The sequence below is a fragment of the Panthera leo genome, chromosome D3 (assembly GCF_018350215.1).
Source record: "Panthera leo isolate Ple1 chromosome D3, P.leo_Ple1_pat1.1, whole genome shotgun sequence".
Classification (NCBI taxonomy): Eukaryota; Metazoa; Chordata; class Mammalia; order Carnivora; family Felidae; genus Panthera; species Panthera leo.
In genome coordinates, this window is record NC_056690.1 from 418,621 (window position 1) to 443,666 (window position 25,046).

A 25,046-nucleotide genomic window follows, 5' to 3' on the forward strand; every position below is an offset into this window, starting at 1 on the left:
CACGGCGATGCAACGCCGGCCGGCCAGGTAAGGCCAGCTTCACGGGCGGCAGGGAGCAGCTCTCCCGCGCACACGCGGCAGCTGCCCGGTCGCCCGCTTTGTCTGGCGCGGGAGAACTTGGTTCTCCAAAAGCCCAGGCGGTCACGAATGCCGCCTCACAGCGGGTCCAGGAGAACAAAACGCCGACTCCGGCCCGGAGAGGCCGGGTCGCTCCGATCCCGCGAGCAGCCCCGCTCCCACTGGGGCCGCGCGGAGCTAGCGCGCTCGCGGGGGCGCCGCCGGCCAACGCCCAGGCCCCGGCTCGCCCCCGCCCTGGCTCGCGCGCCGGACCTCGGGCCGCCCCCCGGCCCCCGGCGTCCAGATGCCACCGCCCCCTCGGCCCGCCTTCCGGGCCGCCCTCGGCCCCCCCGCCCCCCGGCCCGGCCCGGCCCGGCCCGCGAGCCCCCGCCCTCCCCAGCCCGTCCCGGGCTTCCCCCTTTGGCCGAGCGCCGCCGCCGAGGACGCCGTTCGCCTCAGGACCTCGCGACCCGAGCTGCCTCCGCTACCGCCTGACGGCGCGCTCGACGGCCCCTGGCCCCCCCCCCCCCCCCCCCCCCGGGACTGGGGCCGCGGCCTCGCTCCCTTGCCGGGCCACGGGGCGCGGCGGGCGAGCGCCCCGGCCCCCGCGTGCAGTCCCGGCTCCGCACCGACCACCCCCTGCGTGCGGCGCCGTCAGGCAGTAGCGCGGGCAGCTCGGGTCGCGGGGTCCTGAGGCGGGCGGCCTCCTCGGCGGCGGCGGCGACCGGGCGGCGGCGACCGGGCAGCGGCGGCGGCGGCCGGGCGGCGGCGATGCTGTGGACGCGGCTGGCGGCGGCTGAGTGGGCGGCGCTGGTCTGGGAGCTGCTGGGGGCGTCCGTGCTGCTGATCGCGGTGCGCTGGCTGGTGCGGCGGCTGGATAAGCGGCCGCAGGGCCTGGGCCGGAGCGGGCGTCCAGCCCCGCCGCCCGGCGCGGCCACGAGCTCGGCCCTAGACCCAGGTGAGGCCTGGGCCCGAGCGCCGCCCCCCCTCCCCGCGCCCCGCTCGCTGGCCTGGGTCCCCTCCCCTCGCCCGGCCCGGGTCCCCTCAGCTTGGTGGCCTGGGTCCCCTCCCCTCGCCCGGCCCGGGTCCCCTCAGCTTGGTGGCCTGGGTCCCCTCCCCTCGCCCGGCCTGGGTCCCCTCAGCTTGGTGCCCTGTGTCCCCTCAGCTTGGTGGCCTGGGTCCCCTCATCTGGCCTGAGTCCCCTCAGCTTGGTGGCCTGGGTCCCCTCCCCTCGCCCAGCCCGGGTCCCCTCAGCTTGGTGGCCTGGGTCCCCTCCCCTCGCCCGGCCTGGGTCCCCTCAGCTTGGTGCCCTGTGTCCCCTCAGCTTGGTGGCCTGGGTCCCCTCCCCTCGCCCGGCCTGGGTCCCCTCAGCTTGGTGGCCTGGGTCCCCTCACCTGGCCTGAGTCCCCTAAGCTTGGTGGCCTGGGTCCCCTTCTCTCCTCAGGCCTGGGTCCCCTCCCCTTGCCCGGCCCGGGTCCCCTCAGCTTGGTGGCCTGGGTCCCCTCCCCTCGCCCGGCCTGGGTCCCTTTCACTCCTCAGGCCTGGGTCCCCCCCCCCTCCCCTGGCCTGGGTCCCCTCCCCTTGCCCGGCCTGGGTCCCCTCAGCTTGGTGCCCTGTGTTCCCTCAGCTTGGTGGCCTGGGTCCCCTCACCTGGCCTGAGTCCCCTAAGCTTGGTGGCCTGGGTCCCCTTCTCTCCTCAGGCCTGGGTCCCCTCCCCTTGCCCGGCCTGGGTCCCCTCAGCTTGGTGGCCTGTGTCCCCTCCCCTCGCCCAGCCCGGGTCCCCTCAGCTTGGTGGCCTGTGTCCCCTCCCCTCGCCCGGCCTGGGTCCCCTCCACTCCCAGGCCTGGGTCCTCTCCCTCTGCCCGGCCCGGGTCCCTTTCATTCCCCCGGCCTGGGTCCCCACCCCTCCCAGGGCCTCAACTCTGTCCTGGGGCAGGACTCTGCCCCCTCCCCTGGCGGGCCCGAGTCTGGTGTTTTGGGCGAAGGCCCGGAGTAAGTCCCGGAGGCTTCACGCGCATGCGATAGGGAAGCGGGGAGCCGCGGGAGTGGCGCCCCTGTCTCCGGGCAGTCTTCATCCGCTTGGCTCCTTCGTTTGGCCGAGTTCTTCTCCAGGCCCTGCGGGCTGTGGTCCTCTCCCTCGCGGCCTCGCTCTGCCTGTGCCACAGTGGTGGGCTTCCCAGACCGTGTGCGCCTGCAGGCGTTAGGGACCCTGCTTCTTCATACTGAGTTCACCCTCTCGCCAGAAAGTCGGGTTTCTTTTTGGAGAATCAGCGGTCGTTCCTTAAGTACTCTGATAGGAGGATGGCGTTTCATTAGCAGAAAGTAAAGTCAGTGACCGCGTCTCCGGATCTCGGGGCTAACCGTCAGGGTCCGTACGGATGGCTTACTTCTGGTGTCCTGGCCCTGCAGCTGAGCAGACAGGCCCCAGGAAGGCCCGCCGGTGGTTGAGAGCACGCGGCTGGGAGGCTGGGGCCGGCTGGGATTGTAGGCCTGCTGACACCCGGTCCGCTTCCCCTCCGTCCTTGGGTTGCTTCCCTTTCCTCGCCTCCTGGAGAGAGTTTTAGCCGGTATGTTGAGAAAACAGCACGCTGATTTGTCCGGTCACACCGCCAGCCCTCTGCCAAGTAGCCGCACGACGCCGAGACTGCACACCGCCTGCGTGCTGAAGCTAAATGATGTGTGGGGCCACGAGGTCAGGGTTGGGAGCGCCCCCCCCCTTTTTTTTAAGATTATTTATTTGTTTTTGAGAGAGAGAGAGGTACTTGTATTCTCTCACGAGCAGGGGAAGGGCAGAGAGAGGGGGAGAGAGAATCCCAAGCAGGCTCCATACTGTCCATGCAGAGCCCGACACGGGGCTGGATCCCAGCAACCCGTTAGATCATGACCTGAGCCAAAATCAACAGTTGGACGCTCAGCCGACTGAGCCACCCAGGTGTCCCTGAAGTCATTTTTTAGACTTATAAAAAATTACAAAACTAGTATGAAGCAAACGTATGTGCGAAAAGATGCTCAACGTCGCCAGCCAGTGGTGAGACACAGATTAAACCTCCAACGAGATACTGCACCTGTTAAAATGACTAAAATGAAAGTAGCCAGTACCGCAAGCTGCTGGTGGAAATGCTGAGAAACTGGGTCTCTCATTTACTGCTGGTGGAAATGTTACAGGGGCAGCCACTCTGAAATCAATTTGGCAGTTTCTCAAAAACGTAACTGTGCACTGTATTTTTGGGCATTTATCCTAGAGACATGAAAACATTTTTACACAAAAACCCGTGTGCGAATGCTTATAACTACTTGTAGTTTCCAAGAACTGGGAAAAGCCCAAATGTTTCTCAAGGGACAAAAGGGTAATAAGACTGGCATGTTCACACCACGAAATGCTGCTCAGCAGTGAGAAGGAAGGAGGTGGTGGTGTGTCTCAGGAGTATCGTGCTGATTGAAAAAAGCCAAGGAGGTTTAGAGGGTGTGATTCCATTTATCAGAATGTTCTTGAAAGATTACGGTGGAAGAGAACAAATTAGTGGTTGCCAGGGTCTGGGGACAGCGGAGGAGGTTGGGGGGGGGACAGTTCTGTGATCATGACTTTATCCACGTGATGGGTGGTGCTGGAAGCACGTACAAAGAAGAGCAGAGTCGGGCCGACACTGGTGAGGCTTAGCCGGTGTCACTTCCCTGATTTGGGTGCGGCACTGTCACCAGCGATGGGTCCCCAGGAACTTCCCATACTATTGTTTGTGTTTATAGTTTTTTTCAAAATAAAAAGTTAAATCTATGCCATTCGTTTAGATTCCCTGATGTTAGTAGCTTACATAATCACTAGGAGTAGGACAGCCTGGGAGTGTTCACTCAGCTCGCAGACCTGACTGGGTTTCCCGTACCGTCATCTCTGTCTCTCTGTCAGTCAGGGTTTGGCCGATACTTTGGATTCCAGCCCGAGGGTCGGCAGACCGCATCTTGCCAGCCAAATCCAGCCCCCACCTGGTTTTTCAGTCTTGCTGGATCTGTAGCTGTTCTTGAGTGTTCGAGAGACCTTCTCGCTCACAAGTCTCACTCTTAGTCTGTGGCCCTTTATGGATGTTTGCTGACCCCATTTCTAGCCTCCTTGCTTGTGACTCCCTTCTGTCAGTGAGGAACTGGACTCTCCTTAGCCATGGTGTATCCAGGTGCTTGCTGACCCCTCAGGCTGGTGTAAAGCAGCTTCAGGATCGTGGACCTGTCGAATGTACAGTCACTGGGTTCGTTCACCACCACTCCTTGCGCTTCTGTTGTCCACTTGGAAGGTCTTTCTCCATCTTTTCGCTTATTTACTTATTTTTTAGTATGTGAATCACAAATGTGTTTCTTTTATTCTTTTTTTTTTTTTTTTTTTTTTTAACATTTATTCATTTTTGAAAGACAGAGACAGAGCACAAGCAGGGGAGGGGCAGAGACAGAGGGAGACACAGAATCCAAAGCAGGCTCCAGGCTCTGAGCATCAACACAGAGCCCGACACGGGGCTCAAACTCATGAACTGTGAGATCATGACCTGAGCCCAAGTCGGACACTCAACCTACTGAGCCTCCCCAGGCACCCCCCAAAAACATGTTTCCAAAAGTCAGAACATAAGAGTGACGTTCAGAGATGTTTTTCTCCCCTGTGCTGGCCCTCTGTCCATTCTTCCTGTCCAGTTTCCATACTCCACTCCTACTGGAGTTTCTGCTTTATTCTTTATTTGGTACAGGTGAGCAGGTATTCGTATACTGTATTACAGTGTGTATTAAACAGTGTATTAAAGCAGTGGTTTTGTTTATATTCAGATTGACTTTCTAACATATGTGCTACAAAATAATAAGCCTGTGTAACCTAATAACTAAAACTGATAGTTGTGGATAATTTGTCAGTGTCAAACCTAGCAGCACGGACTTTACATGTATTTTTTACCTCACTCTTACTGTAGCCTGAGGGGTAGAACTGTCATTATATCCATTTTATAGATGAGGAAACTGAGGCTTAGAGTTTACATAACTTGTCCAAGGTCACACAGTTAGTGCCGTGATGTGATGGAATTGTTCTGTTTAGGGCTTGCTTGGTTGCAAGGACAAACTAGCCCAGATCAGAAGGGTGGCTTTAGAGCAGAGACACAGGAATGGCATGAAGACTGGACTTTTCTAGGAATGGGTGTGGCCTCTCTGTTTATTTGGAGCATCTGCCCCAGTTATCCCAACCCCTTGCATGTGACTTTGACCTACTTTGTGACGTTCACATCAGTTTCCCATCATTGAGCCACCTCTGTTGCTCTTATATCGAGGTTTGTAGGGAATCACCTGGGTACTCCCCTAGGTGGAGTGGTCAGTAGGCCCTCCCCTTGAAGTTCTGTGGCAGGTTTGGGGTTCTGTGCGGTACACTCATTGTTTAAAAAGCCAGTATCCCCTTTGCCAATAAGTAATAGCCAGTTTTGAAATCTTGGAGTTGGGTGGGGAGAGATGGTATTAAAAGTTAAAAAAAAACCAAAACAATCTAACGTTTATTTATTTTTGAGAGAGAGAGCATCCGAAGCATGCTCCAAGCTGTCAGCACAGAGCCTGACACGGGGTTTGAACCCACGAGTTGTGAGGTCATGACCTGAGCTGAAGTCAGATGCTCAACCAGCTGAGCCACCCAGGTGCCCCGGCATTAAAAGTTTTTTAAAAAAGAAATTCACAGAAAAGATGGGGTAATATAAGAACTCTTTGCTTATAGCTATCATCCAGCTACAACGGGTATTAATATTTTGTGAATCTTTTTTATCTCTCACTGCCTCCCTCCTTTGCTCTCCTGCTAGAATAATTTATTTTTTAATTTTTATGTATTTTTTATTGATTTATTCTGAGAGAGAGAGAGAGAGAGAGCAGGTGCACAAGCAGGGAAGGGGCAGAGAGAGGGTGAGACAGAATCCCAAGCAGGCTCCACACCATCAGAGCTTGATGCAGGGCCTGAACTTACAAACTGTGAGATCATGACCTGAGCCAAGGTCAAGATTGGATGCTTAGCCGACGGTGCCCCGCCATGGGTCCCCCTGCTAGAGTGTTTTCAAGTCAATCCTGGATGTCCCATCACTTCATTTGTAAACACCTCCTAAAACCCTCTACTCCTTGGTTTCATTTTGTATCAGTGTGTGCATTTCTCTTCATCTCCTCTAGGGGTTTCTCTCTCTTTTTACTGTCAGGTTCCACTTTAGGCTCACTGTCTTTGTGTTTGTTCCTTGTTATTCCTGGTTTATTATTGGCATTAGAGCCAGCATCTATGTGCTTGTGACTCCCACAACCAATTTTTCCCACTCTGAACTTCTTCTAAATCGAAACACCTGATCGGTAGGCATTAAGATGTTTTTGATGCTCAGTGCGTAAGTCTCCACCTCTTCTAGTTCTAGTATTCTCGGCCTTGGGTCAGGTCACTCATAGGCACCTGGACCAGAAATCTGAGTGTCATCCTAGGCTGCCTGCAGGCCCACACACCCCTCCCCATGGCCTCTGATCCATCTGTCCTTCACGCCTCCAGTTTTTCTCACCTAAGTGCTTGTTTCCAGCCCCATTACGACGCTAGTCTGTACCCCAATATTTCTTCTTTCTCCCCGATGCTTGCTGACCACACTTAAACCTGCGACCTGCTCTTTCTCTGAAGGTGTGGATTAGAGCTCCTGCTCCAATTCAGATGCACTCGCTGAGTGGCTGTGTCACTCGAACAAGTGACTGAGCGTCTCTGTGATCCAGGTTCTTCATCTGTAAAGTGGGGTGAACAGTGGTGAGACCTGCCACACAGAGAAATCATGCTGGTTAAATACTTTGTGTAGTGCGCTTACACCGGAGCCAGGCACATGGAAAGCCCCCCCCAAAACCTTAAACATTAACTACTTAATATTAGCAAAGTGACTGCCAGAGCCATCTCTGTGGCTCCTCTGGTTAAATCTTTGTATAATTTCCTTTACTTATGGAATGAAGTGCACATGTATCTGTAGGATGCATCTCTAGAGTTGTATTTTTGACGGATATTGTTCACATGCCCTCCTTGGGTTTGTTCTAGATTACACTCTAAGTAGCACCAAATGATGTGCCTGTTCCCCCAGTGTGAGTACCTACTTAGAAAGTTAGTGTGATTGTGTCACGTAATAGTATCAGGTTCTAAGATTCTTATCCAAATAAACCAGAAATTGCTTATCTAAATTTGGTTAGATTATGATCAATTGGGAAACACTTTCAGAAAGCTCTCATAGGAGGCTCATAGACTACCAAAAATATGGACAAACACTGGCTTGAAATGAAACTGAAGCCAGCATTTTTGCCACTTGTGTTTTTTGTTTTGTTGCTCATAAGAAAACAATGTAGGGGTGCCTGGGTGGCTCAGTCGGTTAAGCGTCCGACTTTGGCTCAGGTCAAAGCGTCCGACACCCAGGGGCGCCTGGGTGGCTCAGTCGGTTAAGCGTCTGACTTTGGCTCACGGTCCGTGAGTTCGAGCCCCGCGTCGGGCTCTGTGCTGACAGCTCAGATCCTGGAGCCTGTTTCAGATTCTGTGTCTCCTTCTCTCTCTGACCCTCCCCTGTTCATGCTCTGTCTCTCTCTGTCTCAAAAATAAATAAATGTAAAAAAAAAAAAAAAGAAAAGAAAACAATGTACTTCTCACCATCAGATTAATTCTTGTCTTGGCCTAGGTGAGATGACAATGGACGCTATCTTGGCTCGATTGAAACTCCTGAATCCAGATGACCTTAGAGAAGAAATTGTGAAAGCTGGATTGAAATGTGGACCCATTACATCAACCACAAGGTTCATTTTTGAGAAAAAATTGGCTCAGGCTCTACTGGAGCATGGAAGAACACTGCCTTCACAGCCTCCTGGCCACGACATGTCAGGAGCCACAACCATAAGCCAGGACGCACAGAGAAATTGGAAGTCGGCTGTAGGGAGCCAACCTGAGCAGGTTGGCTTGTCTGAGGACAGAGATTTTGGTTACAGCGTGGGCTTGAATCCTCCAGAGGAAGATGTCGTGATGTCTAAGACCTGCTCTCTGTCCTTCGGTGCTGCCACTGGGGTCAACGGTCACAAAGCCATGGTGACGGCCTCTGCAGGGCCGCCTCTGTACTATGGGGTATGCCCGGCGTACGAGGACATCCCTGCAAGAAATGGTAATGTGACAGGCACCTGGTGTTTCTCACATGGGGTGGATGGACAGCAGGGGAAGGTGATTTTGAAAATCACAAACTACAGAGAAGAATTAGGCCCCATAATGGCATTGCCCCAAATGAACCATCGTCAGCATTTTTGTATAGAATTCTGCTGAATTATTTGTAAATCTACATGTGACATGTGAATTTTTATAAAGAAAGTTGGATTCTGTGAGACATGCTTCACTTGCAAGTAGTTTTTGGCTGGCTACCATTTCTTGATTAATCTTCTCCCTCCTTTTTTTTTATTCAATATAAGCTGAACCCCTTTTATGTTAATGTAAATGGCTAATGCAGCTATAAGTAATTTTCAACATGAAAGAATTGCAATTTTATTTAATTTTTTTTTAATTAAAAAAAAAAAATTTTTTTTTTAACGTTTATTTATTTTTGAGACAGAGAGAGACAGAGCATGAACGGGGGAGGGTCACAGAGAGAGGGAGACACAGAATCTGAAACAGGCTCCAGGCTCTGAGCTGTCAGCATAGAGCCTGACGCGGGGCTCGAACCCACGGACCGTGAGATCATGACCTGAGCCGAAGTCGGACGCTTAACTGACCGAGCCACCCAGGCGCCCCTTAATTTTTTTTTTTAACGTTTATTTATTTTTGACAGAGACAGAGCATGAACAGGGGAGGGTCAGAGAGAGAGGGAGACATAGAATCTGAAACAGGCTCCAGGCTCTGAGCTGTCAGCACAGAGCCTGACACGGGGCTTGAACTCACAGACCGCGAGATCATGACCTGAGCTGAAGTCGGACGCTGAACCGACTGAGCCACCCAGGCGCCCCAAGAATTGCAATTTTAAACAAGACTAGAGTAGGTAGCATTGGAAAGAATTAATGAAAGCCTGATATTGATTAGAATGTCAGAAATCCAGACTATCACTATTGTGATATCATTTGTGGTGGCACCCCAAAATAGGAGATTAGACACATTATGTACCATGAGTAGAACTGAATGTTTATTTTGAGAGAGCACGCGCGAGCAGGGGAGGGGCAGAGAGCGGGGGGAGAGAGGATGTGAAGTGGGCTCTGCTGACGGCCGACAGGCCACTGTGGGCCAACTCACGAACCTTGAGTTCATGACCTGAGCCAAAGTCAGACGCTTGACTGACTGAGCCACCTAGGAACCATGAGATCATGACCTGAGCCAGAGTCAAGAGTCGGATGCTCGACCAACTAACTGAGCCACCCAGACACCCCAAAAGGTGTGCATTTTCCTTTGAAAGCCACTGCCCCCCAGAAGCTGTTAGTACTCACTGTGTTTGAGAGAGTAACTTTTCCAGTCTGTCTACAGTATCGAACGCAAGGTTTTATATCTGTAAAAAGGGAAGTCTTGTTTCCGTTCTGTCAGCCAAACTCCATGTTATTGAACTTTCTTTTTTATCTTTTGAATAAGGGAAATCTCTGTCTTGTAGGTCAGTTACTTTTTATATGGTTTTAATTTATTATTAATTGTATGAATCTGTTGGTCATATCTACTGACCGTTTTTACTGGGCAATAGACATTACTATTCTTCTCTTATATTGGTTAAAATTTTTTTCTCCCCATTAAAAAAATTTTTTTTCTTCCCATTTGTATTTTATGTATTTTTGAGAGTTTCAAGCAAGCTTGATTGTGATAGTTCGCCTACAGAACTTTAATATTCTTATGTAATAGGAACTTTTCCTTTATGTATTCTGGGTTTCTTGGTACACTTAGAAAGGCATTCCCCACCCAAAATTATGTTTAAAATTCTCTTGCAATAGTCATAATTTTTAACTTGCTTTTTTTGTTATTTTTATTTATAACATTAACCCAGGAGTTTTATTTTTCAGTATGAAATCGTATCCTTAGATACAGTAAAGTTACACGTGTATAGCATACACATTATTTACATTCACGTCCATGCATATGATCAGTCTTATTAACTGTGTTGTTTTGACTAGCTAAGGCCCTTTTTCTCAAGAATGACTTGGCTCAGGTCATGATTTCACGGTTTGTGAGCTCAAGCCCCACATCGGGCTCTGTGCTGACAGCTGTCAGCACAGGACCCCCTTCAGATCCTGTCTCTCTCTCTGCCCCTCCCCTGTGCATGTATGCGTCTCTGTGTCTCTCAAAAAGAAGTCAACATTTTTTAAAAATGGCTTTAAGATTAAAAACCTGAAATACTGGGGCACCTGGCTGGCTCAGTTGGAGGAGTGTGCAACTCTTGATCTTGGGGTCGTGAGTTCAGGCCCCACATTAGGTGTAGAGATTACTTAAAAATAAAACCTTTAAGAAACAAATCTGAAATACTAATGTGAAAGAAATCAGACAGCTGGTAATGGTTATTATGAAACTCGGGGCCTTCGGGTGTGAGCCAGTTACTTCTCTGTGATTTCCCTGTTACTTTTCCTACACAGAAAGGATTCATGTTTATGAAGATAAAAAGGAAGCACTGCAAGCTGTCAGAATGATCAAAGGATCTCGATTTAAAGCTTTTTCAAGTAGAGAAGATGCTGAGAAATTTGCTAGAGGACTTTGTGATTATTTCCCTTCTCCCAGCAAAGCCTCTTCAGCACTTTCTCCTGTGAAAACAGCACCACTCATGAGCAGTGGTGGGCTGAAAGGTGAGTTATATGGCAGTCAGCTTCTGGTACTGCTGTCAGGGTTACCCCTGGTGGTTTCTGGGCCCTCTTTCCTGATGTGTTGTGACTGGTTTTCTCCTCCTTTGAGAGAAGTCCAGTTTGCCAGGAAGTAGAGAGCTGAGGCCTAGGCCACGGAGTAGCCGAAGGAGAGTGGGTCGGTCACCTGGTCTGGGAAGGACTAGGGACCCCGAGGGTAGAGGCAGCGGGGCACTGAGTGGGCCCTGAACCTGACAAGGCCACTGTTGGCCCTTCCCTTCTGCTGCCTCTGTCTCCCTCTCTGCCTGCTGCCATGGGATCTTGGGGCTTTTTTAGATGCTGGGACCTGTCTCCTTCCCGCCTGCAGCCACACCTACTTCTAGGACGGTGGTGCCTGCTTTGGCACACATAGTCCTGCGGACCTGGAGCTGGCCTGCGGGGGGAGCCCTGCAGCCCGGAATCCCACCACACCTGCTCCAGCTCTGAACAGGGGTCTCGTGAGAGGCCTTTTCGGTAGGCCTTGTGCAGAACCCCAGCAGCCTCTGACCGTGGCCCACGCTCCGCCTTGCCCCCTCCTGGAGCCCGCAGCTGTCCTGCTTCCCAGGCTGGCTGGGGCTCCCGGGGAACGCACCCTCTCCTTATGGACATACGGCCTTCAGTCGAAAGCTCCGCCAGCCTGTTTTCCTCTGCTTCCTTCCTCTGCTCACACAGGTGCTTCGTAGACGAAGCCACAGTGATTTCTAATACTTAGAGGTTTCCCTCTTTGCAGTCGGTGAAAGTGCTCAGATTGTTTTCAGACATTCTCGGGTGTTGTAATTAAAACGACAAATAGTCTTGGCTCACTGTGCGTTCGTGGGCGTGCTCCGTGCGCGTGGAGGTTCCTGTGTGCGTGCGGTGGTGTGCCCTCACCCTCCTCGCAGCCTTTTCTAGCTGCAGGCCGCTCAGGCCCTTTTGCACTTGGACTCCTGCTGTGGTGGCACGTTTGTGCCCCGCTGTTGGCTAGCGCACTCCCAACTAGGTGGTGATGAGCTTGTGTGGGGGCGATTTCTGCGGCCTCAGCGTAGCACACGGTGGGTGATGAGAAAATGTTGGTGAAGTTAAACATTCTTAAATCCTTTCTCTTGATGACAGATGGTTTGTACCCACCTGAGTCTGAAACTGTAAACAAAGAGCGAGCCAACAGTTACAAAACCCCCCGTACTCAGGATCTCACTGCCAAACTTCGAAAGGCTGTGGAGAAGGGAGAAGACGACACCTTTTCCGATCTCACCTGGAGTAACCCCCGGTATCTGATTGGTTCGGGGGACAATCCCACCATTGTGCAGGTAAGCCTGCTTCTAGCACCGTTAGCCTCGGAAGACTGTGCTTGGCAGAAATGAAGCTCACACCTACAGTCTTCTTTCAGGAAGGATGTCGGTACAATGTTATGCATGTTGCTGCCAAAGAGAATCAGGCTTCTATCTGCCAGCTGACCCTAGAGACTCTGGAAAACCCCGAGTTTATGCGACTCATGTACCCGGATGATGACCAGAACATGCTGCAGCAGCGCATCTATTACATCGTCGACCTGTACCTAAACACGCCTGACAAAGTGGTGAGTGCTCCTAGGAGGGGTCACGTCAGCCTGGCAGCAAGCTTGGTGTCCCCGTGTGCATTTCCCCGCATCGCCATGCACATGGAGGGTGGGACAGGAGACGCGCGTTCATTGCGCTCAGCTGCCTTCGAGTTAGGGGTGGGGACGGGATCTGTTCACACATAGGAGATCTGCCGCCCCAGGCGGGGTGTACGTGGGTCTCACCTGTGGCCAGAGTTGCTGCAGGAACACGTCCCTCCTGGCCTTTGTCCGGGGAGACCTGAGCTGGGCTTTGATGAGAGGCTGAGCCAACGCCAAAACCTAGAGAGAAAAGAAAGTAAGAGGTTGTGGTGCCTTTTATTCGAGGGTTCTGTGTGGTTTTTTTTTCCCCCCCACCTAATATGAGGAATCTTTCCTGTGGAGGTAAAAATCTCAAAGGTTTGGTTTTTAATGGTGCATAAGGCTTATGTAAGAATTGTTAAAACAGAAGAATTTTACATAGTTCTGTAAAGCAGAACCCAGTGATAGCTTACAGCCAAGACTTGTGAGCCCTGAGCAAGCCCAGGAGTTGGGAAAGTTGTGGTTGGCAGGAGAGGGAATGACAAGCGTGCTGAAGGTGTCATGACTCACTATTTCATGACACATACTGAATGGGACACATCAAACTCCACGGTCGCAGAGCAAGGGTAACCTTTAAATTAACAAGAGAGAAAAGAGGGAGTGAAGACACATTTGGCCAGTCTGGCACAATTCTAGAAGGAGGTATGGGAGAAAGCGATGATTATACGTATGGAAGCATTACTAATTGTAAAAGAAGACAGAAGGAGCACAGAGTTCTGTGCTTTAGACTCAATCAGGAAGGATTCCTGACTTGGTTATTACAATCAGGAAGTGTGACTTGGAAGGTAAAACAGAGAAGCGTGTGCCCTACAGAAAATACCGTATTTACAGAAGATATGCATATGTACCTCCAGAAGGAACACTTAATAAATTCTTGAAATTAGATGTTATAGGCTGTCTTTGAGCAGAACTCACTAAGAGTAGGAATCAAAGTATTAGACACAAGTACCTGGCTTGGCAGAGCCCAGTGTCAGTGAGAAGCACCCAGAGCCTGCTGTCTGGGCAGGAGAAGCGGTTCCCGGCAGGAATGCGGGCAGAGGCGGGAGTCACGTTTGCAGAGCTCGGAACAGGTTAGAGACGGATGTTCTGTGGTGCCAGGGAGCGGGGTGGCCAGAAGGACGCGGGCTGTTAGGTGCTGAGTGGAAACACTCACCCCTGCTGTGCCGCGATCGGTGTCCCCCCGCCTCTGCGGGCCTGGCACGGGAGGTCAGGCTATGAGTGGATCTCGGGCCCAGAGCAGGAGTGTCCCCAGGACAGCATGAATTGAGAAAGTGCTAATACAGAGAATGCACCAGAGCAGATCTAGGAAAGGCCGGCCTGTTTTGGTAAACGAAGCTATACTGGAACACGAGTCTGCTCGTTCTTTCTGTGTCATCGTGGCCTCAGACACGCATAGAGCAGCGTGGCTGCCCTTGGCTGAGGCAGCTTGCCAACCTGGACGAGCGGGCAGGGTGCGGTCAGCACTGCTACGGGCAGACACCCAGACCTCTCCGGGTTCGTGTGGGAAGTCGTGTGGGATGGTGAGGTGGTCCTGGAGGGTGTGGAACAGGGAGCGGGTGCCTCCTGGAGGATATTTGTTCCCACGGGATCACTCGGATCACCTCTGGGGGATGCACAGGGTGGCGGTGTGAGTGCGAGTGCAAGCGGCAAGGCCCACGAGGAGTCTCGGAAGCCTGTGCAAGAGGCTAAGGGGAGGCCGGCACGTGGGGGACTTGCGAGCTGGCACGTGCCATCCTTGGTAGTCACAGGTGGACCGTGGCATTGAGTTCCTGGCCCTGGTCGACGGGAGTGGGTTCTGTTTCGGATGTGCTGCGTTTGAGCCTGTGGCCGTTGCAAGTGAGGGTGCCCGGTTGAGGCGGGCTCCACAGCTCTTGGGCTCAGGGACGCTGTTAGTCGAAGGCCCGCTGATCTGTAGGCCTCAGTGGAAAGTATCCGGGGAGCGTTGGGAAGCGTCCTGAGGTCAGGAGCAGAGAGTCTCATTTACTGTGGTGTTGGCCGCGAGAGAGGGTTGAGGGCAGACCAGGTTCACAGACTTTGTTTTATTCTGGGTATTGCATCCATCTGTGTACCTCACCTTTTGAGCATTGATCATAGGACTTTGTACTGGGCCCTGAATTGTTAAAGATGCAGTTTACTGAGCGGTAGTTATGCCCCAGCTCACTTGTCAGCTCCGTCTGGGCCTGGGCACCTGTTAAGTGGGGTGCTGGGCTGGCCTCAAGCTCTGGCTTCAAGTGAGGGTAAGTGTTAACACGCCAATTATGTCTCAGTTATAAAAACAATGTCTTTCTAGGGTCTTTTGTTTTTGAGCGTTTTTTGTTCTGCTAAATACCTATTTTTATCTTAAAGCAACTTTATGAGACAAACATAAATAAGTATTCTTCCTCTGCACCTCTCACAGGGCTATGACACACCATTGCATTTTGCTTGTAAGTTTGGGAATGCAGACGTGGTCAATGTGCTTTCTTCACACCCTTTGATTGTAAAAAACCCAAGGAATAAATATGATAAAACTCCTGAAGATGTAAGTATTTATTTTTGGTTTTAAGTTTATTTGTTTACGTTTTTGAGAGAGCATCTGCATGTGTGTGCACATGCACATGAGTGGGGGAGGGTCAGAGAGTGAGGGAATCCCAAGCAGGTTCCGCACTGTCTGCCCAGAGCCCGATGTGGGGTTCCATCTCACAAACTGTGAGATCGTGACCCGAGCCGAAAGCAAGAGTCGGACACTTAACCAACTGAACCATTCAGATGCGTCTGTAAGTATCTACTAAATTGCTGTTACTACATAGTACTAGATATGAAAATACACAAAGTTAGAGTCACTGTGAAGTCACAGTAACTGTTTGAACATGTTTGCGTCACAGGCACATCTTAGAACCATGATTACTGGGTAACGGGCCTAGCTCCTGGCTTTAATCAAGTTTCCTCTGTGCGTACCTCAGTTGACCAGGGAACTGGAGAACAGAGGAGGTGACGGTGTTGGTCGTTTGGGTGATGATGATGTTGCTGATGGTAATGAGAAGGTGGTGAGGGTGACAGTGGAGAGGTGGTGATAATGAGGGAAATGGTGGGGATGGTGGGGATGATGGTGATGTTGGTGCTGGTGGTGACGGTGATAACGGAGATGGGGATGACAGTGATGATGATGATGGTGGTGATGGTGGTGGCGGCGATGACGATAAGGCCGGGGATGATGGTGCTAGTGGTGCTGGCAATGGTGATGACAGTGATGATGGTGGTGAGGTGGGTGATGGCAGTGATGAGGACGATGGTACTGAAAGCTGACGTGTTTAGCTCATGATGTACCAGCCGCTGTCCTAAGCCCCTCCCAGACATTCTCACCTGACCTATACAAGCCTTGTTAGGATTGATGCTGGCCGTTGAGCAAAATGTGCCTTAGAGAGGGCAGAAGTGAGGTGGGGAGGGAGGTGGACCTGACGGAAACTGAAAGAAGGGTGGTTTGCACTGTGCATTGGAGCTGTTGGCAAGCTGACCTGGGTCAGCCAGCCCTTGAGATGGAATCTGCAAGGATCTCAATCTGGTAGCAGATGCCACCTGTGTAGTTGCTATGGTTACGAAGATAGTGCCCATTTTCTATAGAAACTACAATACACGTAAAGAAAAAATTTTTCATTCTGTAACTCAGAAAATTACTATTATTTTTCACATGTATGTCTGACTCAACTGTTTGTGTGCATAGGTATGTATATTTATTCAATATAAGATGGTCTTTGGTAACTGCTATTCTTTTTAAATTAAAAAAATTTTTTTAATGCTTGTTTATTTTTTTATTTTTTTTTAATTTATTTTTGGGACAGAGAGAGACAGAGCATGAACGGGGGAGGGGCAGAGAGAGAGGGAGACACAGAATCGGAAACAGGCTCCAGGCTCCGAGCCGTCAGCCCAGAGCCCGACGCGGGGCTCGAACTCACGGACCGCGAGATCGTGACCTGGCTGAAGTCGGACGCTTAACCGACTGCGCCACCCAGGCGCCCCAATGCTTGTTTATTTTTGAGAAAGAGAAAGACAGAGACAGAACATGAGTGTGGGAGGGGCAGAGAGAGAGGGAGACACAGAATATCAAGCAGGCTCCAGGCTCTGAGCTGTCAGCACAGAGCCCGATGCGGGACTTGAACCCACGAACCGTGAGATCGTGACCTGACCCGAAGTTGGACACTTCATGGACTGAGCCACTCAGGTGCCCCGGTAACTGGTATTCTTTAAAGCATTTGCCTTTCGGGGCGCCTGGGTGGCTCAGTTGGTTGAGCATCCGACCTCGGCTCAGGTCATGATCTCACAGTTCGTGGGTTCGAGTCCCGCGTCGGGCTCTGTGCTGACAGCTCGGAGCCTGGAGCCTGCTTTGGATTCTGTGTCTCCCGCTCTCTCTGCCCCTCCCCTGTTCATGCTCTGTCTCAAGAATAAAAAATAAACAGTAAAAAAAAAAAAAAAAAAAAAAAAAAGCATTTGCCTTTCCTCACAATCAGTTACACATTTGAAAAAATAGTTGCACTACTTACAGAGTAGAGTTTGTTTTTTTCACAAGCTGGCAGGAGATGGTAATTTTGTAGTTCCTTCCTTATTTTAAGGTTATTGTGGTTTTTTATTATTTCTAGTAAAAATGTTCTTGAAACATCCTGCAATTCTTTAAGGAAGAAAGTTGATTTTAGAGTAGCAAGAATAAAACACCGTATTCTCGTTAAATAGGAACTCTGTTTTAACCCATCCAAACAAGAGCAACAAACAGGCCCCCAGGCATTGGAGCTCATAGAACTAAAAATTACAAGTGTCTCTGCCTGCATTTGCCTAACTGAACATGCCTTTCCTTGAGGAAAACTAGAAAGTGTAGGGTAACACGAAGAAAGAAAATCAGTTCACTCCCAGGGTTTGTTTTTCTTGTCCTGACCCCTTTAGCTTTTATAGAACGTTTTGGGAGAAAATTGTACCGTTCAACATGGGTTTTTTGGTTGTGAGTTTGATGAAATATTTACCATTAGGACACTATCCTTTTTTTGTTAACCTTAAAACTTGCTTTTATAAAATTATTTTTTTTTTTTTTTAATTTTTTTTTTTTTTCAACATCTTTTATTTATTTTTGAGACAGAGAGAGACAGAGCATGAACGGGGGAGGGGCAGAGAGAGAGGGAGACACAGAATCGGAAACAGGCTCCAGGCTCCGAGCCATCAGCCCAGAGCCTGACGCGGGGCTCGAACTCACGGACCGCGAGATCGTGACCTGGCTGAAGTCGGACGCTTAACCGACTGCGCCACCCAGGCGCCCCTATAAAATTATTTTAATGATAAAATGTGACAAATTAAGATTTAAAGTGTTCACATACTGTGTCTTTTTAAAATAGGTCATTTGTGAAAGAAGCAAAAATAAGTCTGTGGAGCTGAAGGAGCGGATCAGAGAGTACTTAAAGGGTAAGGGGGACCCTGGCCTGGCGTCGTGGGAGTGGATCCTCTCTCAGGTGACAGCCTGAGGGTCGTCTTCTGCTTCCTGAACCCCCAGCTCAATGCCATCTTGTTGTCCTGTCATCCCTCCTTTGAAGCCTGAGCTTTTCCGAGAGACGTGGGTTGTCTGTCCTTTGACTATTGCTCGTGGCTTCACCCCGTCATCCCTGCCCGTGTCTCGTGCAGCAGGACCCTCTCCCCCACTTGCATGTTTCTCTCTCAAAAATAAATAAACTTAAAAAAAAATTATTAAAAAAGAGAGTTAAAATCGAACTTTCTCTTTTTAACAATTCTCAGATTCCCATTATGCTAATGTTGTTCACACAGGCCCAGTCCTTTTAGTACCTGGGGGTGAGGAAGTCTGCTGCTGCCCTTCCTTCCTTCCCCTTATTTTCCTGGCAGAGGAATAATGTGTGGCTGATTGAGTCTGGCAAAAACTGGCCGCTTCCCCAGGTCTTTTGGCTCCAGAGCTTTTGCACCTTTGAGAGTTTTTGCAGCCTTTTTATCACTGAACAGCTTGCAAAACCCTGGTGTTTCTGAGGCTGCCTGACACGGCATTGAGGTGAGGACCTGCCCAAGCAGATGCTTTTAGCCGGCGTCTCCTCCTCCCAGGCCACTACTACGTGCCACTCCTGAGAGCTGAGGACACGTCGTCTCCGGTGATCGGGGAGTTGTGGTCTTCAGACCAGATGACCGAGACCTCTCACGTCAGCCATGGTGGAGGCGGCCCCAGAGACCCTGTTCTGACCCTGCGAGCCTTTGCAGGGCCCCTCAGCCCATCCAAGGTGAGCTGCTGTGGAAGCTTCTGGAACCAGCTCCTGGCCATCCCCACCAGAAGTGCCGGGTGTTCCAGCTCTTGCTTTGTGTTTGGTGTTGAGACCAGGACTTACGGAATCGTAGTCAGTTGGTGACAAGGCTTGAGAACATCTGCTGGAGAAACCAGAACGTGTCTTAACCCTGTTCCTCACTCGCTAGCCAGAGCGGATGCGGTGGTGAGCCCATACGTGAGAGAAGCGAAGTTTACCTGGGCTGACCCTCCATGCTGTCATCACCCGGTGCTCCGGTCTGTGTCAGTGGCCCTTCTCACAGTACATGCTGGTCTAGCCTGGCTGTCTATTCCCATATTCCTGGATTTGTATTGTCACTAGGAAACTTGCATTTGCAAACTGTGCAGTTCACCTTCTGGGCCGAGGTATTTCATACACTGTGTGTCATTTTCCTCTCGTTAAAAATAATTTTAAAGGGGCGCCTGGCTGGCTTAGTCGGTTAAGCGTCCACCTCTTCTTGATCTCAGCTTAGGTCTTGATCTCAGAGTTGTGAATTCAGGCCCCACATTGGGCTCCTTGCCGGGAGTGCAGAGCCTGCTTGGGATTCTGTCTCTCTTCCTCTCTCTCTGTTCCTCCCTTGCTTGTTCTCGCTCAAAATAAATAAATTTAATTTTTTTTTTTTTTTTTTTTTTAAAAAGAGGCACCTGGCTGTCTTGATGGGTGGAGCGTGAGACTCTTGATCTCAGGGTTATGAGTTCAAGCCCAACATTGGCAATGTTGAGTGTGGAGATTACTTAAAAATAAAATCTTTTTTTTTTTTTAATGTTTATTTTTGAGAGAGAGGGAGACACAGAATCCGAAGCAGGCTCCAGACTCTAAGCTGTCAGCACAAAGCCCAGTGCAGGGCTTGAACCCATGAAACGCGAGATTGTGACCTGAGCTGAAGTCAGGTTAATAGACTGAACCACCCACATGCCCCTACTTAAAAATCAAATCTGAAAAAAAAACAAAAATCACTTGACATGAGACCTACCATCTGAACGAAATGTAAAGATAAATCATTTCATTTATTTTTTAAAGTCTATTTCTTTTGAGGGAGAAAGTGCACGTGAGCAGGGGAGGAATAGAGAGAGAGGGAGAGACAATCCCAAGCAGGCTCCACACTGTCAGTGCAGAGCCCGACGTGGGGCCCAAACCCAGGAGCCATGAGATCATGAGCTGAGCCAAAACCAAGAGTTGGATGCTTAACTGAGCCACCCAGGCGCTCCAAAAATAATAATAATTTTAAATAGTTATGTGCAGTTATAGAAGTGTCTCCAAAAACAGGCGTTATTAGTTAAGATTAGATTCATTTGTGTAAAAGAAGACTCTAGTCAAGAGTGACCTGAAAACATAAACATGCATTTACTCTTATGTGATGGGAAAGTGGCTTGAGGGTGGCAGCTCTCCGGTGTTGGCCTCGGGGTCCCCGCGGGAAGCTCCGACCCTCCCAGCCCAGCCTGGGCCCCTGGAAGGAAGCAGGACCACGCCCCCACGGAGCCTTGCCTCTGTGTGAGCGCCGCCCTGAGGCCCTGAGGCCCTGAGGCCCTGAGGCCCTGAGGCCGTCCGGCTGCCGGACCAGAGGGGGAGGGAGGAGGGGCGCTGGGAGGTGCTCGCTGTTCTGTTCGTTCACCTGCGACTTGGGTGAGCACCGCCCCATCCGGTTTCTCCTCAGGCAGAAGACTTCCGCAGGCTCTGGAAGACCCCACCTCGAGAGAAAGCGGGCTTCTTTCACAGTGTCAGGAAGATGGACCCAGAAAGAGGCGTCGAGAGAGTGGGAAGGTACTTGCCAGCGCAGCATGAAGCGACACGGAGCTGAGTAGCAGTGTCCTTCCGTCCGCTGCGTGTGTCTGTGTTGAAACCAGTTAACAGCCGCCTTCAAAATGTCATTCCCGGGAAGCGTTCACGGGGGGACGTAAAGCCTCTTTACTGAGGTGTGATCCCGCCGTGGCAGCCACTCTCCCGGCAGGATTGATGGGTAGCGTGCCTGGGTTCACAGTGTTTTGTGTGACGTGTCATACGGAGGGTGCCCTCTTGGCAGTAAAGGAGGAAATAAAACACAAGAAGGAGGTGTGGCTTGAAACTACTAGTAAAAAGTCCCAGAAAAGCATTTTTCCCACCATCAAGATGCTGAATACAGCGTCATCAAACAAGGCTACACTGAGTTGTTTCAGAGCCTTTTCCCAAAATATGTGCCCCCCCGCCTCCCTGTATGTATATGTATGTACATGTGTGTGTGTGTGTGTGTGTCTGTACGTACACACACATATATAACGTGCCTAGTTTCAGGTTGACAACTTGAACCTCAAAAGAACTTCCAAACGTTTATTTATGTGCTCAGCCAAAACCAGAGTCGTTTGTGGTGTGAGTGGGGTGGTCGAGGCCTCCTTGCCGTGACTTTAATGCATTCAGTGTAACAGTTCGTGAGTGAAACCGCTCTCAGTCCTGGCCTGCTTTAGAAAATAAAAACTGCTATCTTAGCCCCATATTTAGGATAAAGTAAAAATCATAACCAGAAGTACAGGCATTACTTGCACACTTTAGCACAAAGTGGCTCTTTTCTGTATAGTTGGTTCTGTGAGCGTTTTTTCCGACTGGTTTTCTAACTGATGGATGGTATCTCTTCCTGCAGGGAGCTGGCTCATGAGCTGGGGTATCCCTGGGTCGAGTACTGGGACTTTCTGGGCTGCTTTGTTGACTTGTCTTCCCAGGAGGGTCTGCAAAAACTAGAAGAATATCTCGCTCCCCAGGAAGTGCGCAACGACGCCCAAGAGTCGGGAGAAAATGAAGCCAGCCATCAGGACGCCTCTGTCTCTGGTAAGGACGCGCAGGCACATGTAGGTTCTCAGGACGCGGACCCTGTCCAGTGGCCGCGGACCAGGAAGCACGTCCACGTGAACGGGCAGACGCCTGCTGCTCCGCCTGCCCCTTATGTCCTGGCGAGTCATGGGAGGTGCCAGCCACCGTCCTGACCGCATGTGCCTACCCTTGACTTCCTTCTCCTTTTCCTGCCTTTGAGGGCAGGGTGCTGGGCCTGGAGGCTGTGCTTTCTGTTTGGCTTTTCCCAGGGAACTCACACCTGTCAGGGGCTGAGGAGGCGGCCTCGGCAAGAGGCTGGTTTCTGGCTGGTCCCAGGGATTTGCAGCCGCGCTGCCTGATGTGTCGCAGAGTGCGTCGCCCGCGCCTCTGCACAACTGCTCCTCTCCCTTGCAGGCCGCCGGAAGTGCAGCAATTCCATCTCCGTGGGGGCGTTTCTGGACGAAGATGACGAATTGAGCTTGGAGGAGATTAAAAATCGGCAGAACACAGCTCGGAACAACACCCGGCCCACACTTGGCACTTTTGGGGACTTGGAGTGTGACATCCTTCCCTTGGAGCAGGAGACCGAACTCATAGAAGCCTCCACCCTGACCAGTGCCCACAGCAGCAAGAATGGATTTTGTAGCCCCCTAAGCGGAGGCCAGACTCTGGGGAGGAGGCGGCCAGAAGCCCCGCGTGGGGAGGAAGCCCTTCTCTCACCGGTGCCGGGCCTGACTGTTGAGTTTGATAAACTAAATTTGCAAGATCTAGGAAGTAACTTTTCTAAGACCCCAAATAAAAATATGAAAACTGCAGACAGACGGAGCCCGACAACAAGAACGGATGCGGTGGAGAGGGACTTGTTAGAGCCGTCTGCTGCCGATGCTCTTACAAATGAGCAAATGAGGACAGAAAATGAAATATCCGCCAGAATTGCTAAGATACTCCTGGGTCCCGACGCTCCTGGGCACGAGGCACAGCAGAGCTACAGTTCCCCATCCCCAGAGCCCTCAGGGGTCCCAGCTAGGAAGGAACCCATCCAGAGGCTCTTCCTTTTTGGGTATGAGTGGGTCGTGTGCGTGTGGGAGGCTGTGGGAGTAGACCTGGGAACGGAACATGGCAGGAGGCCGTGGGGGTAGACGTGGGAGCACATGGGAGGTCATGGGGGTGGGGGTGGATGTGGGAACATGGCGGGAGGCGGTGAGGGTAGACGTGGGACCATGTGGGAGTTCATGGGGATGGGGGTGGACGTGGGAGGCTGTGGGGTGGATGTGGGAACATGGTGGGAGGCCATGAGGGTAGACGTGGGAGCACGTGGGAGGCTGCCGGGGTGGACGTGGGAAGTCGTGGGAGCGGACGTGGGAACATGGTAGGAGGCCGTGGGGATAGACGTAGGAGCACGTGGGAGGCTGCGAGGGTGGACGTTGGAGCACACGGGGGGTCATGGGGGTGGCGTGGACGTCGGAGGCCATGGGGTGGATGTGGGAACATGGTGGGAGGCCGTGACGGTAGACGTGGGAGCACGAGGGAAGCTGCAGGGGTGGACGGAGCCTGTGGGAGGTCATGGGGGTGGGGGTGGATGTGGAACAGGGTGGGAGGCCGTGGGAAGCTGGGGGGTGGACGTGGGAGCACGTGGGGGTAGGGGTGGACCTGGGAGCATGTGGGAGGTCATGGGGGTGGGGGTGGACGTGGGAGGCCATGGGGTGGATGTGGGAACATGGTGGGAGGCCGTGAGGGTAGACGTGGGAGCACGTAGGAGGCCGTGGGGGTGGACGTGGGAGCACGTGGGGGTAGGGGTGGACCTGGGAGCACATGGGAGGCCATGGGGGTGGGGGTGGACGTGGGAGACCATGGGGTGGACGTGGGAACATGGTGGGAGGCCGTGAGAGGTAGACGTGGGAGCATGTGGGAGGCTGCGGGGGTGGACGTGGGAGCACGTGGGAGCACGTGGGGATAGGGGTGGACGTGGGAGCACGTGGGAGGTCATGGGGGTGGGGGTGGACGTGGGAGGCTGTGGGGTGGATGTGGGAGCACGTGGCGCCATCCTAATTCTCCTGAAGCTTTTTTCTGCCCGCAACCTGGTTGGACGTGCGCTCCTGGCTCCTATGTCTTTGATGAGTTTGTAGCTCTTGGTGCTTTTTGTGACCCTCCAAGTTGGCGGGAGACGCGTTTTCCTTTGCAGCTCAGCCTCCCGTCTTGCTGTACTTCTGGGGAAGCTGCGCTGAGAGCTCGGTGCTGCATCCCGGGGAGTCTCGGCCTTCTGGTTGGTGACCTTCGGAGGTGGCAATGCTCAGAATTGCATTTTCGGTGGGATGGTGTGTCCTCTCTGCCACTGTGGCTTTTGTCCTCCACAGCCCTCACCGCAGCTCTGACAGCCGAGCCCTGCAGTGGCAGCAACGGACCGGCTGCCCGTGCTTCCGTCCTGCTGCTCTGTTCCTGTGCCCAGCCCTCGAGTTCAGAACATCACGGTGTTGGAAGTCTGTGTTTCTAACTATGGGTATTTTTGTTTTTTCTTTCCTTTTTTTCTGCCTGGCAGAGAGGAGCCGTCCAAACTGGATCGGGATGTGTTGGCCGCTCTGGAGGGTACGGATGTGGACCCACAGCGGTACCCGGCTGTCCACAGGTGGAAGAGCGCCGTCCTATGCTTCTCCCCCTCAGACAGACAGAGGTCAGTGGGCCTGCAGGGTCACCGGTCTCTTATATGGGGGCTGTTGGTGGCCGCCTTCCGGAACGGTCTGGTTCTGAGTCGCGTGTGTGCACGCAGTGGCTTATCTGGGACACTGGCAGATGGGTCGGCCACGCTGACGTGTGGCTGCCTGCACAGACAAGGGGTCTGCAGTTAGGGAGAAAGGGGACCGGGTGCTGCCAACAAGGTCGGGGCAGAGGATGGAAGCAGCCGGGGCTCTTGTTCAGGGCCACACGGGACTCGTGTGGAAGAGCTTGTGTGCTGTGAATCCACAGGCCTCGCAGGGTTGGGGCGCGGGGCCCACGTCACCATCCATGCTGACAGACCTTTCTTGGTTTCCTCAGTTGGCCGAGCCCCGCGCTGAAAGGGAGGCTGGAGTGTCGGCAGCCGGATCTTGGCGGCCCCCACAGCTGCAGCCCAGGGAGAAGCCCCGGGAAGCCCGGCCCCACACCCCACTCCCCGGGCCTGGGCAGCCCTGGGCGCTATAGCCCCGCAGGCGGGGGCCGCCTCCGCAGGATGGCGCGCCTGGCCCAGCTCACGGCCTTGTAGGGCTGGTGCCAGCTGCTGGGCGTCTTTTATTCTGTGTTTGTAAAGAAAGAAGGGTAACGTGTTTATTGCTAAAATTCTACCAAAAAGAATATATGCTGATTAATTTATTCTCATTTTGAGAGTTAAAAGAATTTTAGAAAATGCGCATTTTTTTGTATAAAATTTCGTTCTCTGGTGTTTTGGGAGAACTTGATGAAAGCAAACTCGGATACAGATTTTCTGAGAACTGTCACTTGTACCG

General features: G+C 52.1%; 1 protein-coding gene across 1 annotated transcript; it reads left to right on the plus strand.

Annotated features, from left to right (window-relative positions):
- Positions 1-805: 805 nt before the first annotated feature.
- On the plus strand, positions 806-25,014 carry ANKLE2 (ankyrin repeat and LEM domain containing 2). The gene is made up of 13 exons (XM_042909897.1): positions 806-1,015; positions 7,722-8,195; positions 10,621-10,827; positions 11,953-12,146; positions 12,227-12,415; positions 14,913-15,035; positions 17,869-17,935; positions 18,578-18,750; positions 20,447-20,553; positions 21,404-21,588; positions 21,985-22,630; positions 24,107-24,238; positions 24,601-25,014. The coding sequence occupies exons 1-13, from the start codon at positions 829-831 to the stop codon at positions 24,803-24,805; spliced, it is 2,889 nt and encodes a 962-aa protein (XP_042765831.1). The 5' UTR covers positions 806-828; the 3' UTR covers positions 24,806-25,014.
- Positions 25,015-25,046: the final 32 nt, after the last annotated feature.

What these genes read in the sequence shown, in the direction of transcription:
- ANKLE2 (XM_042909897.1), top strand. Translation starts at nt 829, where the DNA reads ATGCTGTGGACGCGGCTGGCGGCGGCTGAGTGGGCGGCGCTGGTCTGG. An exon ending in GGACATCCCTGCAAGAAATG is followed by an intron (nt 8,196 to 10,620) that starts GTAATGTGACAG and finishes TTTCCTACACAG; the next exon opens with AAAGGATTCATGTTTATGAA. An exon ending in ACAATCCCACCATTGTGCAG is followed by an intron (nt 12,147 to 12,226) that starts GTAAGCCTGCTT and finishes GTCTTCTTTCAG; the next exon opens with GAAGGATGTCGGTACAATGT.